General features: G+C 45.5%; 1 protein-coding gene across 2 annotated transcripts in view; it reads left to right on the top strand.

The window, feature by feature from the left end:
• Positions 1-11,487: 11,487 nt before the first annotated feature.
• Positions 11,488-16,858, top strand: part of ANKRD44 (ankyrin repeat domain 44) — a 317,550-nt gene continuing 312,179 nt past the window's right edge. For both annotated transcript variants that reach the window (XM_055345366.1, XM_055345365.1), the window contains exon 1: positions 11,488-11,638. In XM_055345366.1, the coding sequence (XP_055201341.1) occupies positions 11,612-11,638 (27 nt within the window). In that variant the 5' untranslated portion in view covers positions 11,488-11,611. The remainder of the gene's footprint in view (positions 11,639-16,858) is intronic.

The raw sequence follows: 16,858 nt of genomic DNA, 5'->3' as shown, positions 1-16,858 counted from the left end.
ATCCAGCATCATAGCTGAACTCTCCTATTAGTTCTAATGATTTTTATGTTAATTCTCTTAGATGGTTTCTGTAAGGTGCCATATTATCGATTATTAATGACGATTTTGTTTTTTTCCTTTTGGTTCTCTTGAAAAATATTGAATAGAAACAGTGATAGCTGGCCTCCTGGCTTTGTTCTTGGCTTTAAATAAGATGCTTCTAATCTTTTACCATTAATTAAACAAGTTTGCTTTCAATTTTTTGGTGACTGTAAGGAAATTTTCTTCTACTTTTCCACTTTTAGCTTTAAGAGTTTTGTAATCATCACTGGGCACTGATTTACCAAATGTGTTTTCTATATCTATTGAATACTTATTGATCATGTGCTTTTCTTTTGATTATTTGACCATTGTGTATTATAGTCTAAGGAATTATTACAATGATACAATTTATTTGTATTTTTCTTCATGTTTTCTAATTTCCTTTTCTTTATAGTCTTCAACAATGAGACTCAATTCTGTCCAACCACACAAAGTTATCAAATTAATGTGAACCTCTTGGCAACAACTGTAATGGATGCTTCCAGCTGTATCTGAGCTGAGATTGGTTAAGGGGTGTCAATTCACATTCCACCACAGGAAATTCTGTAATGGTTTCCTAGAACCAAATATGAAGGTGGGGGTAGAAGGAGTGAAAGTCTAGCGCACTGCTTCTTCTCCACTCCCTTTCCCCCCCACACCTATGCAGTAGATGTGAACTTTGGAAAGAGCCATGCTATCTGCATTTCTGCATAGAAAAGAGAATGGTGTTGGCAGATTGTGGCCTGAGGAGGAAGCAATGGCACTTGCCACATTGGAGGTTTATGGGAAGAGAGTGTAAACCTGGGCAAGATATTTTCTCTCTGATCTTCAGCAGAACATTAGCAAAGTCATAGGGCTGGCAGAAAATTGTAGAACCTCAACAGATTTAGTGGGGACCCAGCAAAGCCCTGAGAGAGAACAGCAACACCTAGTGTGAGTTGATTTACTCCTGAACACTTGTGAGACACCCTTGGGACTTCCCAGAGTCACTTAGGGTCTGAAGCAGAAGTAGGGGATAAAAGTTTTTGTATATTAATAAGCTGTTGTAGTCTTTCACCAGGTCTCCCAAAGACTTGCCAGTGAGGGGTGCTTGGGTGACTCAGTCAGTAGAACATGGGGCTCATGGTCTCAGGGTTGTGAGTTCAAGCCTCTATTGGGTATAGAGCTTACTTAAAAAATAGATAAATAAAGAAAAAAAAAGACTTGCCATTGAGCTCTTCGATGGATATTTGCCAGCCTATTTTTTCACCATAGGCCATGCACTAGCAATTACACAGCAGAGAAATAGTAAATGTAAACATGTAAGCATATTTTTAGATTCTTTTGCTTTTGCTTTTGTTCTTGATTTTCTTTTAATGATGCATCCAACCACCATAGTTCCAGACACCAAATCTTAGTTCTTTCCTGTTTCTACAAAAACTGAGGGTACTTTCCTATGGGTTCTATCATTGTTGGTTGATAGCTATGTGTTCTTCAGACTGGATGGGAAAACCCAACTTTATCTCTGTGTCTCTGAATGTCATTAACTAATTTTTAAGCATTCAATGAAACCACAGATAGACTTGGCCAACCACTTTTTCCCCCAAGTATTTGAAAATATGCACATCTTAAGAAATGTATTGCATATGTTCTCTATTCATTTACCACTAAATGTTCCAAAGCTTGCATTGCAGGAGTTAGATGTTGTCCACAGAGCTAACTGAACCATTTTTGAAACTGCTCTTCTACAATAACAGGAAGTCACAATATAATAAATGTCAAGTAATTTTAACTTGAGAGAAGTTGGATTAGGTTTAAAACTTTGAATTCATAAATTTGACTAGTTCTAAATCAGGGCATTGATGAATTCCCTTGTATCTAATTATTTTTCCTCTTCTATGCCTGTGCGTGTGTGTGTGTGTGTGTGTGTGTTTATACAGTGCCTACCTTGTATGCATTTTAAAGTGAAGTGATGAGAAGAATTTTCTATATTTTGATTACATTGAATTTGGGGAGGGAAGAAAAACAACCCTGAGGCTGTAGACTTGGAAATTCAGAATGCATATTTAATCTATGAGCAGTGTGACTCTGGTTCTGTTTTTTTTTTTTTTTGTCACTTGTTGAAGTTGCTGAAATGGGGACATTTACACTTAATGATTCATTTTAAAGATATATTTCATAGAATATTTAATATATTATTGAAAAGAGAGCTTTGCAAATATAATCAACAAGTGTATATGATACATGTTATACGGACTGATCCTATCTTTCTGGCAGGTGCATGAGTTGGGGGTCAGGAGGGAGACTTGGAAATATTCCAGGATCTGAACAGATAACAAAAAGCTGACATAATTGCTATGCTGTATATTTCTTTAGTGGATGATGAAACTGTGCATGATGATTTAGAGAAAGAATTTTTGGAGTATGAAGGCATTAGCTTCTTAACAGTTTCCTAATCATTAGAAGAGATCATTTTAGTTAATAAAGATTTAATGGAGGTGGATAATGTGACCAGGCACCAAGAGCGCTTGGGACACAAAGATGAATTTGAAATGGGCCCTGCCCTCAAGGAGCTTATAGTAGGAGCTTAGATATTTTTCCTTGTGGAGTGATAAGTTAGTATTGATTCCTCTGCATTAAATTTTTTTTACATTAAAATATTTTTAATTCTTTTGGAGACTAGTGGCCAGTTTTACAAAATTGTTTCCCAATGCAGTGGGCAATCTAGAAACAAAGAACAGACCTACAAATCAATACTCAGCTATAAACTTGGCCCCTGATGTTAGTGTACACCAGCCACATTTGCTGAAGTTTCTTCTGTCTTCATCTCATTTCAGCAGCATGGAAACCTATCAAGCTTCTAAAAGCAGTACTTATTAAACTTTTCCTAGGCACCCCAAGAGCATAGGTGGTATAAACTCATTCTTAGGGCTTGGGAGTATGAAGGTTTGATGGGCGTTGTAGAAGGGGATAGTGTGGAGCAATCCACTGCAAGCACAAAATGAAGTCTCAGATTTATTTACAAAACATATGCAAATGCTACAGCCCAAACTATCATATATCTGTTTGTTGATGTAGTTGTGAAAATACCGCTTCAAGTTACTTACCAAGTTAAATGATTTAACTCCCTCAATCACTAAGTGAAATCGATGCTCGAGGAAGAAAAGCTGTGTTTATCCTGTGAATTCCTGAGCCCTTGGTACACCATTGTTGTACCAAGGGCTCAGAGAAAGAAATAATATACGTATATCTTAGAGCACAGATTGTGTGGCCAGTTAATGCATTGAAACCATGGTTCATTGCTACATTTCTAACTTGTTCTATCTTTCAAAAATTCTTACTCACAGTTGTGACACAGAATCTGTGCTTGATAGTGCAAGCATGAAGGTCTTATACATGATAGAGTAGAAAGATATCTCTCATGACTTTCTTTAAAATCATCCCATTCCTTGTCACTTTTTCTTTATGATAATGCCATACCAATTGTTCTTTTTCTTATCTATTTATTTTTTCCACTTCTCAATGCAATTTTATATACGTTTTGTCATATCATTCTATAAGTTACTGAGGACAGACCACATACCTTTAGCTCTGTTTGACTAGTGATAATGAAAATGTAGCTAGGTTAAATGATTTACTCAAAGTTGCATTCATTCAAAAGTACTTACTTTGCATGTACCATGTGCCAGACACTATACTATGAACTGGAGACGCAAAGGTGATTATAACAACAGTCTAAAGGAGGAGTTAGGAAAGTAAACAGGCAATTATAGGATCAAAGGGTAAGTACAATAATAGAGGTTAAGTAGAGGGCACCAAACATGAACTTGAGAGAAGCTCTTCATCTAAACCTATGAGGTGGAGTAAGGGAGGGCTTCATGGGATAAGTGATATCTAAACTGAGATCTCAAGGGTGGGTAGAAGTAGCTAGATGAAGATACCACTGGGGTGGATGAAATTATAGGCAGGAAACCAAAGTATACAAAGGCTCAGAGTGAGAAGAAATATGATGCATCAGAAAAGCCGCCATTAGCAGTGTATGAAGTATGATAAAGAGGCAAGGCTGCCATGTTTAGTCTTATAGGTTGTATACTTCAGTACCCCAGCAGTCACCAGTCACGTAGACCAAGATGTGAATGGCACCTTCCCAAGTTAAGCCAAGTGGCTTCCCTGGGAGAAGAATGATGGGTGGGGAGAAAGGAGGTCTTGAAAACCAAACATGTTAAAATGTTTGTGAATAGCCTGAAGGCAGTGGAAAGCCACTGAAGGGCAGTGACTTGATCAGACTGGCATTTTAGAAGGACTGTACTGCCACTGAGGTGGAGAATGGATCCAGGGAAACCAGCTAGGAGGCTGTTCCAATAAGGCAGGTTAAGACATTGAGAATGGTCTGAAACGAGGTCCTGGAAATGGGATCAGAAAAAGCCATAGATTTAAGAGCGATGATGAAAACAGAATTGATCAGACTTGGATAAGCCTCAGTTTTTGTTCTTAGACCAAACTAGGTCCATGGTGGTATCATTTACTGATATGGGGAATACTGGAGGAGGACTGAGTTCAGGGGAATATTATTACTTCCTGTCTGGACATGCTGAGTGTGAGGTGATTTTGAAGCATCTAAATGAGAAGTAGGCAGTTGGGTGGGTCTGGAGATCAGGATAAACATGGTTGGCTTAAGACACAGAAATGCATTTTAGGCCCAAACCAGAATGTTGTCAGGTTGTAATGGAGTGGAGTTGCTCAGAGTGGCTGTGTTTTCAGGGGAGTTGGAGATGATAAGAAAAAAAAGAGACAATTTTTTTTGATGACAAGTTTGGCTGTGAAGAGAGAGGAGCAGTCGAAGGGCCACCATTACAACATTAAAATGCCCCATCTGGGGGTTTTCCTCTCTTAGTTATTTTGAGAGCATGAAGCTCCCATTGACCATCTCTTCAGATTTTCTAAGCAGCTTCTCATCCCTATCCCTCATTCCTTCATCTTCTCATATGAAGCTCACCTTCTCACTCTCTAATTTTTTTTAAATTTTTTTTGAAATTTATTTATGATAGTCACACACACACACACACACACAGAGAGAGAGAGAGAGAGAGAGAGAGAGGCAGAGACATAGGCAGAGGGAGAAGCAAGCTCCATGCACCGGGAGCCCAACGTGGGATTCGATCCCGGGTCTCCAGGATCGCGCCCTGGGCCAAAGGCAGGCGCTAAACCGCTGCGCCACCCAGGGATCCCACTCTCTAATGTTTTTGATGTGTTTTTCCAAGAAGGTTGTCCTACCAAGTTGAAAACAAATGGGATAGGATTTAAAAAACCACAGTAAACAATGGAACTTTTAATCCACAGCAAATTCAATAGTCATTTTAGCAATCCCTCACAGGAAAAATTTAGATTCTTTATTGCCAAATTATTGTAATAACTTAGCTCTTTTGACTTGTTCTACTTCTGGAAAATTCTTTGTGTTGTTGAGTTTTACACGTTGGGTAGGAAAGTGGGATTTTGGGTAAGCATTTAAAAAGAAATCTTATCATATATTGAGTAGAATTACTATGTTCCCAACTAATACTCCCTCCACTTGCATGCTTTTAAGATCAGATAGTTTGCAATTATTTATTGAATTTATACTTTGTAGCTAGCACTACAGGGGGCACCAGAGAAGGATAAGGCATGCCTAGTATCCACTAGAAGTTTCTAATATGAGGGCAACAACACATATGCAAAATAAAATATAATAAATTTTAGAAGACTGATGCTTATAAGACTGATGCTTGTGGTTCTTGGTTATGGCTTCCAAGAATGAAGAGGTAGAGCAGATGAAGGGTGGTGGGTAGCGAAGCTTGTTGAGCAATAATACAAAGCTCCCAAAGAGGGATGGGACAGGAGAGGGTTGCCACCAGAGTTTCTAAGTCTAGGGGGTTTTGTGGACTTGTGGCAGGTTGTTTGAATCTGATTAACCCTCCATGCGCCTGTCACCCAATCAGGTTTTTGTCCCCGTGCTCATCTACCTATCAGGTAGTTGTTTCCGTGGGACAAGGTGGAGGGCTCCTTCCAGGCTGGTGTTTCCAAGCCTTGGGGACCAATGGGGCAGCAGCCACCACTGCCTTAAAGCATGGTGGCCAGCCTCAAGCCACTAGATCAAGCTCCTTGTTTAAATATTCCACTGGCTGTTGAGCTGGCCACATCCCTCCCCGCCCAATCTGGGGTAGGATGCCCCAGGCCATTCCCTTCCTTTCTGTCACAAACAAGTTGTCAGTCCTAGTAGGAAGACTTACTTAAAACTGGGGCAATGAGTAAAACCTAAAATAACAGGATGGGGTTCTCTTTCTTTTTAAGGGTAGTTTTCCTCTTAGGACGGCAGGGCCGGGGGGGGGGGGCTTGTCACTGCCTTTCTTTAGACTATCCTTCATTAAATTATGAAGGATTAAATTATGACGCCTGGGTGGCTCAGTGGTTGAGTGTCTGTCTTCGGTTCAGGTCGTGATCCCGGGGTCCTGGGATAGAGTCCCCCACTGGGCTCCCTGCAGGGACCCTGCTTCTCCCTCTGCCTATGTCTCTGCCTCTCTCTCTCTGTGTCTCATGAATAAATAAGTAAAATCTTTTTTTAAAAAAAGTAAATTATATGTATAATAAATGAATAAAGGCAAATAAAAGTATTACTTAACTGAATGCTATTGGTTATATATGTGTTAGATGGTCAAGGATAGTAAAGACCAAGAGCCAAAGAAGGCATTTCCTGTTGTACAGTGCATAAATTTGTCACTAAATTCTACCCCTGAAACTAATAATACACTATATGTTAACTAAATTGAATTTAAATAAAAAATAAAAAAAATAAAGTACATAACTTTAAATCAACACCAAAAATAACTTTATAATACATATATCTTTAAAAACCTACCTTATTTCTTCATTTCTCGGATGGCATCTTTCCATATTTTAATACAATAGATATAATAGTTAACACTCATCTTTGTACCACGTATTGTTATAAAGTGCTTTAAATGTGTTGACATGTTGAATATGGATCCTTTAATAGGGTGGAAATATTTCATCTTCTCCCCATTAGGTTCTCTTAAACAATTGGTGCAAACTGAAATTCCATGGCTTTTTAGGGCCCAGGAAGTATGGTATGTGTGGAGATAAATAGTGTGCGTATATATTAAAAAAACATGAAAATTGATGTTTTCATGTATTGATGAAATGTTCTTCTCTCAGCCTAGAGGATGTGACAGTTGAGAATCACTTGCTAGCCCCAAGACACCCTTGGATCCCCTGTATCTTAACCATTCAGTCAAAGACCACAATAGTTTCAAAACAGAGGATTCTCCACGTTGAGATGGCGAGGTAACCTTATCCAAAATTTCACCTCATTCAGCAAGCATTTACATACCCCTGCCTGAGGTTTTCAGCTGGGCCAGGAAGGTGGTTTTGATTTATTTACAAACAGGGGATGAACTATGTAAAATAGCAGTGTAAAGTCAAAATACATGATTATATTGGGTGGGGTTCCTCAGGAACTGGTCTCTGAGATGGAGATTTGCATGCTGAGACTTTCGGGAAGCATGCTTTTAGGAACACTCCAAACGCCTTTGTATTCTTGCACTCATTGCATATGTATGATCTCCAGGGAGGGGTTGTAACCTTGGTCAAGGTGGTTATTTTTGGCTGAGGGAAATTCCTAGGGGAAGACTCAACCTCAAGCTGTCAGCAGGCAATGCTCCCAGCTGTGGAGGAATAAGGGCTTTTTGGTCTTGAGGGTGGGAACCAGGTGGGACATCACAGCATCATGTTTGCACGTTAACATACACAGAGACACATATGTATACACATAGGTATATGCATATATATGCACACGCATGAATATATAGACATACATATACATTTCATGTGTATTTATACTTGCGGAAATTTAAAAAGCATAAATCAAGTAAATAAAACCACAGTGAAATGTGATATAGTAAATTGGGCAGATTTACTGAAATCATAGGCTATTATCACTAGAGTACAGTGGCTCTCAGGATTGACCCTTGATGTCTTTAATATAGTGATCAAATTCTCTGCAGACTAGATGATGGCAGAGAGCAGGAGAGTTTACATCCCATAAAGACTATGAAGGTGAAGTGTTGGCCTTGCCATAGAGAAGAGAACAGCTTTTGGTGCAAATTGGAAGATAGAAAGCACTTGCCCTATTAGTAGATGTATACCGGGTACTTAGGATTGTGTTGATTTGCTGCAGTGAAGATAGCACATATAGAACTGCGGTTGCAACTGGCTTTACCATCTGATTAAGTTTACAACAATTCATAATAATTCTCTCAGATTCATAGGCCAAACAGGCGAGTTGAATGGGAAAAGTGACAGTATCATCCACATCTTTAATGCTGGTACTAATTTTTACATCTCTCCAGGGATTTGGTATTGCTTTTGGTTTTCTATCCTTAAGGGGATCAGCCTCCCTTTCAACCAAGGGGTCTCTGAACTGACTGAGGTCTGAAAATTGGTTGAGAAGGATGACTTTTAATTTTGATGGCTCAAGTCAAGTTTCAGGCAGTGGACCTAGTTTTGCCTGTTATAGAGATCAAGGAATATTTCAGAACTCTGTCCATCTATAGCATTCCTTGGGCCACCCAGAGCATTACTAAACATCCCCATAGGTCAAGACCTTTGAGTCCTATGTTGCCCCTGCTGCCTGGTGCAGTAAATGTGTCCACTCTATCCCTGACAGTTAAGCGCTGTCACTTTGCCATTGCCATCCCGTGATTCCACTCTCATGGAAATGAGGGAGCAATTTCAATGAAGGCCTATTCTGCGATCAAATTCAGCTACTATAGAGCTTTTCTGGTGTTCCTCTCACTAAAGTCTTTTTCAGTGCCTTAGTGTAGAGATGGTCATCCGGGCCGCTAGCAGTATATAGTTCAGGGTTGGGTATATACATTATACATAAAATCACTCCAACATTGCCAGCTCCATGAACCTTTGGATTTCTTCCTCTACATTATATCAGGGACATTTTAGCATCTCAGTCTCATTGAATATAGACCACCAATGGGTCTGAGTTTTAGCTAACCAATTCAACAAACCACCAGAGTCATTTTCAGTGTATGAACTAACACATTAAATCCAGGCTTTATGGTAAATGCACCCACGTCAATAATTCTAGCCCACCCCCTTGCTCTTTATTTTGTTTGGAACTTGACCAAAAACTGTTCAGCCTTTCACAAAATCATGCCACGTCTGACAACGCCCATGTTGATATTTGGGTTGCTAATATAACACACTTATATTGGTCTACACTTACAGTTCTCTCATTTGCAATGGTTCTACATACAGGTCTAAGCATCTACTATTTACTTTGTCTTCTAATATGAAATTAATTACAAGTTATTTTCCTTTATTATATAATTAGGACATTATACTGATGTCTTGGGCAATTTGCATAGGTAATTAATATCGTCTATGAATTTCATTTCAAGACAGTAAGGGGAGTGTTAAAAATACTAGTTTCAAAAAGGGGTTGATGGGTCTGATAGGGTTGAGATAGCTGCGAGAACAGCTCCCTCCTCCTTTCAAATTGGGCCCAAAGAAATTATGTACAGGCATGGCCATGATGAACCAAAGTAGATCTTGAGTGCATTTGCCAGATTAAGTTATTTGTTATCATTCTTCTGAAAGATGGCTATTTTTCCGTAGAGAATTCTGTGTCCTATTCAGTTTAGTTACAAAGCCATGCAGGGTGAATTAGTAAATACAAATACCTACAAGAGTGGTGAAGAACTGCCTCCCAGATACAACAAATGCAATCTATTTTGTGTTTGAAGGAGGACTTGCGGAGAAAAACGTTCTGTCTCTGAGCATTACTGAAGATCGAGGAGTGGAAGCCAGGAGTGCACTTTCTTAGCTCCCTTGTCTGTATGATCTGAGTCACAATTCCATGGTTGGGTAATAAAGAGGAGGATGCTAAGCAAATGCTACCACTCCATTCTCCCTTTCCCACGTGGAATCTTTGAAGAGGCTCTGAAAGTAGGGCACAAGAGTCCACATTTGGTTTGTGAATGAATGAAAGGTAGGTATCTGGTCTCAACCCAGAACTCTAGCTCTGATTTGCTATTCAAGGCAGCTTTGCCTTGTGGCCTGCCAGGGGCATATGGGGCTACCTGGGAGCAGTACCTCGCCCACTTGCCTACTTAAAGTTAACTCTTCCTCCTCCAGAATCTCAACTCTTGTTACTTTCCCAGGGATGTCTGCCATCACCAACCTGCTTGGGCCTGATTCCTTTGCCATGGATTCCTTCAGAAGCACCCCCCCCCCCCATTACTTATCAGTCTGTGATTACATTCTTTAGTTGTGACCCTGTGGTTTATGCAGGACACCCCCTGAGACTAGGAATCGTCCCTGTTTATGCTCCCGGCCTTTCATGCTGTGCCTAGCTGGTGTCTGGTACAAAGCAGGCGCTCAGTTCTTAAATAAGCATTCGCTTCAAATTCCAGAAGTATCAACACTTACTCGGATTTGTGCATATTACCACTGTATCTGTAGCCCGTGCTGTTTGATAGCTGAAATCTTCTATTTGTGGAAGAGCATGGTAGCTGGATTTTGTAGAAATGAATGATCCAGGACTGGTGACGGTGCTCAAAAGCCCCATTAATTTAGGACAATCGAATTGAGGGCTCCTTCCTTGTCTTCTCTAAGAAGTCCGCTCCACCTCCATCTCTCCAACTCAGAACCCAGTGTTTGAACTTAACGATGGGTTTGTGTCTAGCTGGCAGGTAGCTGGAGAACAGGGTGGAAGGGCTGCAGCCCCGGCGCCCGCCCCCCCACCTCCTAAGTGATTGACCAACACTCGCTAAAGACTTACAACGTGTCCAAGGCCTCCCCGCCCTGAACAAAGAAAAGCCCCCGAGCTACAATCCGTGCCCCGGGTGGGATGGCGTGGCCCCGGATTAGGGAGAGGTGCGGGAGAAGTGCGGTTGACCGAGTCCCTGCGGTTGGAGTTGGTGGCCTGGGAGTGCCACCCCGAGGCCTGCGTCTGCAAGGGCTGGCTCATCAGGTAGTGCCCGTGCCCGTGCGTGTGCGTGTGCGTGTGCGTGTGTGTGTGCATGTGTGTGTGTGTTTGTGCGCGCGCGGCGGGGCGGGGGCGCGGGCGTCTCTAACCGCGCGCCCCCGTGCGGCCGCGGGGCGGGGGGCCGGCTCTCCGGGGCGCGGGCGGGCGCGGGGCGCGGGGCGCGGGCGGGCGCGCGGGGGGCCGCGGGCTGCGAGGCCGGGCTGCGGGCGGCAGGAGGCAGCGTCGGCCCGGGCGGCGCGGCCGAGCAGGCGGCGGCGGTGATGTCAGTGGCGGCCGGGCTGGCAGCAGCCGGCACTTCCTGTAGACGGGCGGGCGGGCTCGGCTGCAAACCCCAGCGGCCCGGGTCAGCCTCTCGGCGGGAGGAGGCGGCGGCGGGGGAGGAGCAGGGGGAGGGCTGTCAAATTCGGGAGCCAGATTCCCCCCCTTCCCCCGGCAGTCCCTTCCGCTTCCCCGGCGCCCGGCGTGACATCTGCGGGCCGGGGAGCTGCATGTGTGCGCGCGCCGAGCGGCGGAAGAATGGCAGTGCTCAAACTCGCCGACCAGGTAGGCGCGGCGGCGCGGGCGGCGGGGACGGCGGGGACGGCGGGGACGGCGGGCTCGGGGGCGCGGCGCGGGCTGTGGGCTCGCCGCGGCGGGGAGGGCTGTGCGCGGCCGCCCGCTGCGCCCCAGGCGGGGGGCTGAGGCTCCGCGGCGCCGTCCCCGCCCTGGGCCGTCGGAGCTGCGCGCTCCGCCCGGTGCCCGCGGCGCGCCTGAGCGCTGGGGCCGGGGCCGGGGCCGGGGCCGGGGCGCCGCCGGGGTGCGGGTGCGCGGGTGCGCGGTGCAGGCGGGCGCGCGCGCGGGTGCGCGCAGGTGGGCGAGTGTACGGGTGCAAGCGGGTGCGCGCGGCTGTGCGAGTGCACGGGTGCAAGCGGGTGCAAGCGGGGGTGCGGGTGCGCGGGTGCAAGCGGGTGCATGGGTGCGCGGGTGCACGGATGCAAGCGGGGGGTGCGGGTGCGCGCGGGTGCAAGCCGGTGTGCGCGGATGCGCGCGGGTGCGCGCGGGCCCCGGCCGGGCAGGGGGAGGGGAGGCTCGAGGGGCTCCCCGGGGCCGCCCGGAAGGAGGGCGGCGGCGGGAGCGGGCGGACGGCTCGCAGCCGGGGACCCTTCCCCGAGCCACGGCGGAGGCCGGCCGGGCCCGCGGCCCCCGGGGTCGGGCTGTCTGGGGCGTCGGTTCTCCGGGACGGCCCGACCTCCCCTGCCGCGGCGCGGAGGCTGCGTGTGCGCGGTGGCGGCCCCGGGCGCCGGCCGAGGTGCCCCGGGAGCTCAAGTCGCGCGGCCCCGGGCCCGCCCGCCGTCCCCGCCCGCCGTGGGTCTGTCCGCTGCCGGCCCGGCGGGCGCCCGGCCAGGGGAGCTGCGGAGCCCCGAGCGTCCTCGCGGCGGGTCTGGGCGATGGGGACGCCCCACCTTTGCAGCCTTTGCTGCCCCGAGGGCGGCGGCACCCAGAGGCGCCCGCCGAGCTGCGTGACAAAACTCTGCAGCTCCTTCCACGAAGGAAAGGGACCGGTGGCTTCCCCTCGCCCCCCTCCTGCCATTTACTCGAGGGTCGTGAAACGAGCACTGTTTGGGGGTGCAGGTGGGCCCGGAGGCAGGCTGGACCTCGGCGCCCCAGCAGAGGGGCTGTTCCGTGGTGCGAAACCTCCTGCGTCTCCAGCCGGTTGCACTTCTGCCTCGCTTTCCCCAGTTAGAACACCCTGCAGCCTAGAGGCGGTCAGTCACCGGAATGATGTGCTCTCACGTCTTTCAGATTCAAAATTTTGCTTTGTTTGCCCTAAACACTTACAGGCCTCCCCCCACCCCCCTTTTCGTGGAGGAGAGATCACTGAATTAACATTCATCTTACCCTTAAATTTAGCAGGAGGAACAGCTGGTAATTGTGAGGCATCTACTTGTTGCCATTGGTTCCAGAGCATTTAAAAGTGTTTGCAAGTTGATAGAAGGATTCCCTCCGCCTTTTTTGGTCACATACTTTGACAACTGTTAGACATTTTTTTTTTTTTTTAAATCTTCCAGTTTGAAGCGGCCCTGGTCATGTCGTCCTTGCTGGTCTAAGTTACTATACTTGTCTCTTAATTCCTAAATCTTCGAAGTACAAAACATGGATCTAAGGGGCATTATTTTTTATAATCACATGCACAACAGAATTTCACATAGAGTTTTAGAGGAGGAAGAGATGCTGAGGATGATCTTAGCTCAAATCCTTTATTTTTCTAAATGGGGAACCTGAGATCTGAATGAGGGAAGCATGCAGTCCCCAAGGACCGCAGCTACTGGCCTGCATTGCTGGAACTAGCTCCTGCCTCCTGCCTTCCAGACTTCTGTGCTTTTTGCGAGAGTTAGACACCTCTGTCTTCTCATTTGATGTGTTGAAAGGATTAGAAGAAGACATCCTCTCCTAAATCATGATCAACCCTAGGAAAAAGTGTATTTCTTGTTCTTAGGAAGAAAAGTTATTCTTTGGGACTTATCAGAGTAGGACTTTCAAAGAGGTTTGTCTTTTAAAATGTTTCCTAATACATCTCCTCCCTTCTCCAAAGAAACTAGTATCGCCATGGAGATGAAGAGTCATATAACCTGCATTTGGCTCCATCTCCAGATGCATAAAAGGGATCTAAGGAGTTCTAAGGGTTCAGGAGCACCTGAGACTTGCCACCCTGTCTTGGGACAAGGCCAGATGGAGACGAGATGAGGAGGTGGTCTGGTCTGGGTGGAGTCGTGAGCAACGGAGGTTTCTGTGTGTCTTTAGGTCCAGGAAGTGTGTGGTCTTTTTTGCCTTATATGGTGTTACCTTTCAGTTTGAAACTAAATTCTTAGGTACTGGTGCTTAACCTCACCAGAGGCTTAAAAATCCTTTGCTTAAATTCCTACTCCAAGAGTTCTACTCGTCGTTGTGGGCAGGGGCCGGCCTGCCTGGAGTCTTGCTCGTGCCGTAGAGTTTGTAGAAGAGTGCCTGACTTTCCATTCAGCGGCTGGTGAAACAATCACTTCTCAGTTCCTCCCTCACCTTTTTTTTTTTTCTTGAAGATTTTATTTATTTATTCACAAGGGACAGAGAGAGAGAGAGAGAGGCAGAGACCTAAGCAGAAGGAGAAGCAGGCTCCCTGCGGGGATCCTGATGCGGGACTGGATCCCAGGACCCCAGAATCATGACCTGAGCCCAAGGCAATGCTCAACCACTGAGTCACCCAAGTGCCCGTTTGTGAAGTGATTCTTGGTTTTCACCATGGCTCTTGGATTTTGAGCTTGCTATCCTGATCTCCCAGACACATTCTTCTTGTTGATAACCTGAATCACAAGCCATCTTGGTTTGTTTTTATATGTGCCTAGAGGAAAGCATGTAAGAAGATGACATTTCCTGTCCTGCTGCTGCTGGGTGCAGGGGCTGGCTGGGCTGCTGGCGGCCACCGGGTCCACACTCAGTCCCGCATGGGCACCTCAGTCATGGGCGAGGAGGAAACGTCTCTTCTGAACTCTGTTTTGGGATAGATTAAAAAAAGGGAGAGGCAAGTGTTGTTTCAGTGTTTTTTTTTTTTTAATTAAGTTACTTATTCTCTCTCTCTCTCTCTCTCTCTCTTTTTTTCACTACGAGAAGGAACTGGGAGCTGTTGCTACAAACAAACTTAGCATTTAGCACTTCTGCATTTGTAACCGTGCTCTTCTGTTTTTCCTCTTCACACAGCACAACATCATTTTTCTTGCAATGTTACGGGGACCAATCATCTTGGTTTGCCTAGAACTGAGGGGTTTCCCAGGATGTGGTACTTTTGGTACTAAAGCTTGGAAAATTCTAGGCAAACCACGATGAGTTGGTCACTCTGTGCAGCATAGAACACACTTGCCTGTGTAATTAATATAATAATGTAATTATTGGGCAGCCCTGGTGGCTCAGCAGTTTAGTGCCGCCTTCGGCCCAGGTTGTGATCCTGGAGACCCAGGATCGAGTCCCACGTCCGGCTCCCTGCATGGAACCTGCTTCTCCCTCTGCCTGTCTCTCTCCGTCTCTCTCTGTCTCTCATGAATAAATAAATAAAACCTTAAAAAAATAATGTAATTACTTCCTCTTGGATGGACATTAGGAGGTTTCTTTATATCTTTGATAAAGAGAGGTGACTTTAAAGTTTGGGAAAGGAAGTTCTGTTTCATAGAAATGTAGATTTAGTGTAAGATACCCATGAAACTCTTTGTAATTTGGTTTGCTATTGAACTTTTGGCAGCTGCTCGTTATGTCTGGTTAAGGTACTCCGGTGATTTTTAGTGTCTGGTCCTATCTGCAGCCTGCCCTCCCCGCCTTCCCATAAAGCTCTTCAGAGTTAAGAAGCCCAAATGATAAGTTCTTTTGGACCTTTGAGATGTTCACTATTCTTATCTGAATTTGCTAGTGACAGCAGAATGTCACCTCTATCTCAAGGGCTGCCTATAGACAAACCGTTTCAGCAGGTGGCCCTTTTGGAGCTTCCTGCCTGGAGGCCTTCTGGCTAGGTGTCCCCTTGCCAAGTCCTCGCTCACACTTGAGTCACCCATCTCCTTGCCAAAGGCAGTGGCTGGCAGCTGTGGCAGTGGCAAGAAACTAGAAATTCTGTAACTTTGAAAGCAGGATTTCTAGCTCGCAGTGTGGGGCCTTGGGACATGTTGTGTGTTTTATAGGGCTGCCCTCATCCTTCTGGGTTTATAGCAAACACGATGCTGTGGTCCTGCCTTCAGCAAAGACGGGAAAAGAAAGGCTTTATTCTTTGGACCCTTCTTTAGTGTTTTGGGATCCAGTCACGTGATTTGGGGAGTGCACTTGAGGGCTGGTGTTTCCTGGCAGAGACATACTGGCTTACATTTATTGTGATCTCGAATGTTGGGCCCTTGCGGTGAATCATCTCTTTTAATCCTCACAGCCACACTAGGAGGTAGGTGGCAGTGTGATTCCTATTTTATAGATGAGAAAACAGGAATAAAGGGGCTAATTGACTTGTTCAAGGTCATACACCCACTGAGCGAGCGCCAGGTCCTACCCTGGCAGTTTGATCGCACAGGTGGGGCTCTAACCACAAGGCTATACTTTTAATAGTTGAAAGGTCAGCGCAGTCGTAGGACCCATGGGTGCTTGCTCTTAATTACCAGGAAGCCACTGGGCGAGCTGCACCCCCACACTCCTCCTCGCTCTTGGGGTCAGACCCAGGCCTGTCTGAGTTAGGAGCTGTTCTGAGGCCTCTGCTCCTGCCATACTTGGGCCCGGCTTATCCTGTTTGCTTCTCCACCTCCCCAACATGCTGAAAGACCTGTTGATTGGGAGCTTGGGGATTTTTTTTCTTGGTCCTTGGTCATTAACAAATAAACTATAATCATTGTAGAAAAATCAGTAAGCTAGATACGCAAAAACAAACAGTGGAAACCACTGCAGTCTCTGTACTCAGAACTACTCCTGACATCTTGATACAGAAACTTCTAGTCTTCTGAGTAGCCAGGTAAAATTTTTAAACTTTCCACACGATGATATCAGTAGCTTTCTCTTGACCACAAACCTAACAACTGTGCTGTTTAGACCAGTGAGTTTTCCAAATAAACTGAATTTATGTGTCTCTTAAATAAATGACTGACTGCTCTAGTGTAAACCCAGCAGCACATGCCTTTTTTTTTTCTTTTAAGGTTTCAACTTTTACTTCCTCTTTTCCTCTACATAGGGAGCAAATATAAACTCCAAAAAACACAATTGTTTGTGCCAGAAGCAGGACTGAAACAT

Source organism: Nyctereutes procyonoides, unplaced genomic scaffold (assembly GCF_905146905.1).
Source record: "Nyctereutes procyonoides isolate TBG_1078 unplaced genomic scaffold, NYPRO_anot_genome, whole genome shotgun sequence".
Taxonomy (NCBI): Eukaryota; Metazoa; Chordata; class Mammalia; order Carnivora; family Canidae; genus Nyctereutes; species Nyctereutes procyonoides.
Note: the sequence above shows the minus strand (reverse complement) of the source record. Positions and strands in the feature narration are given on the sequence as shown.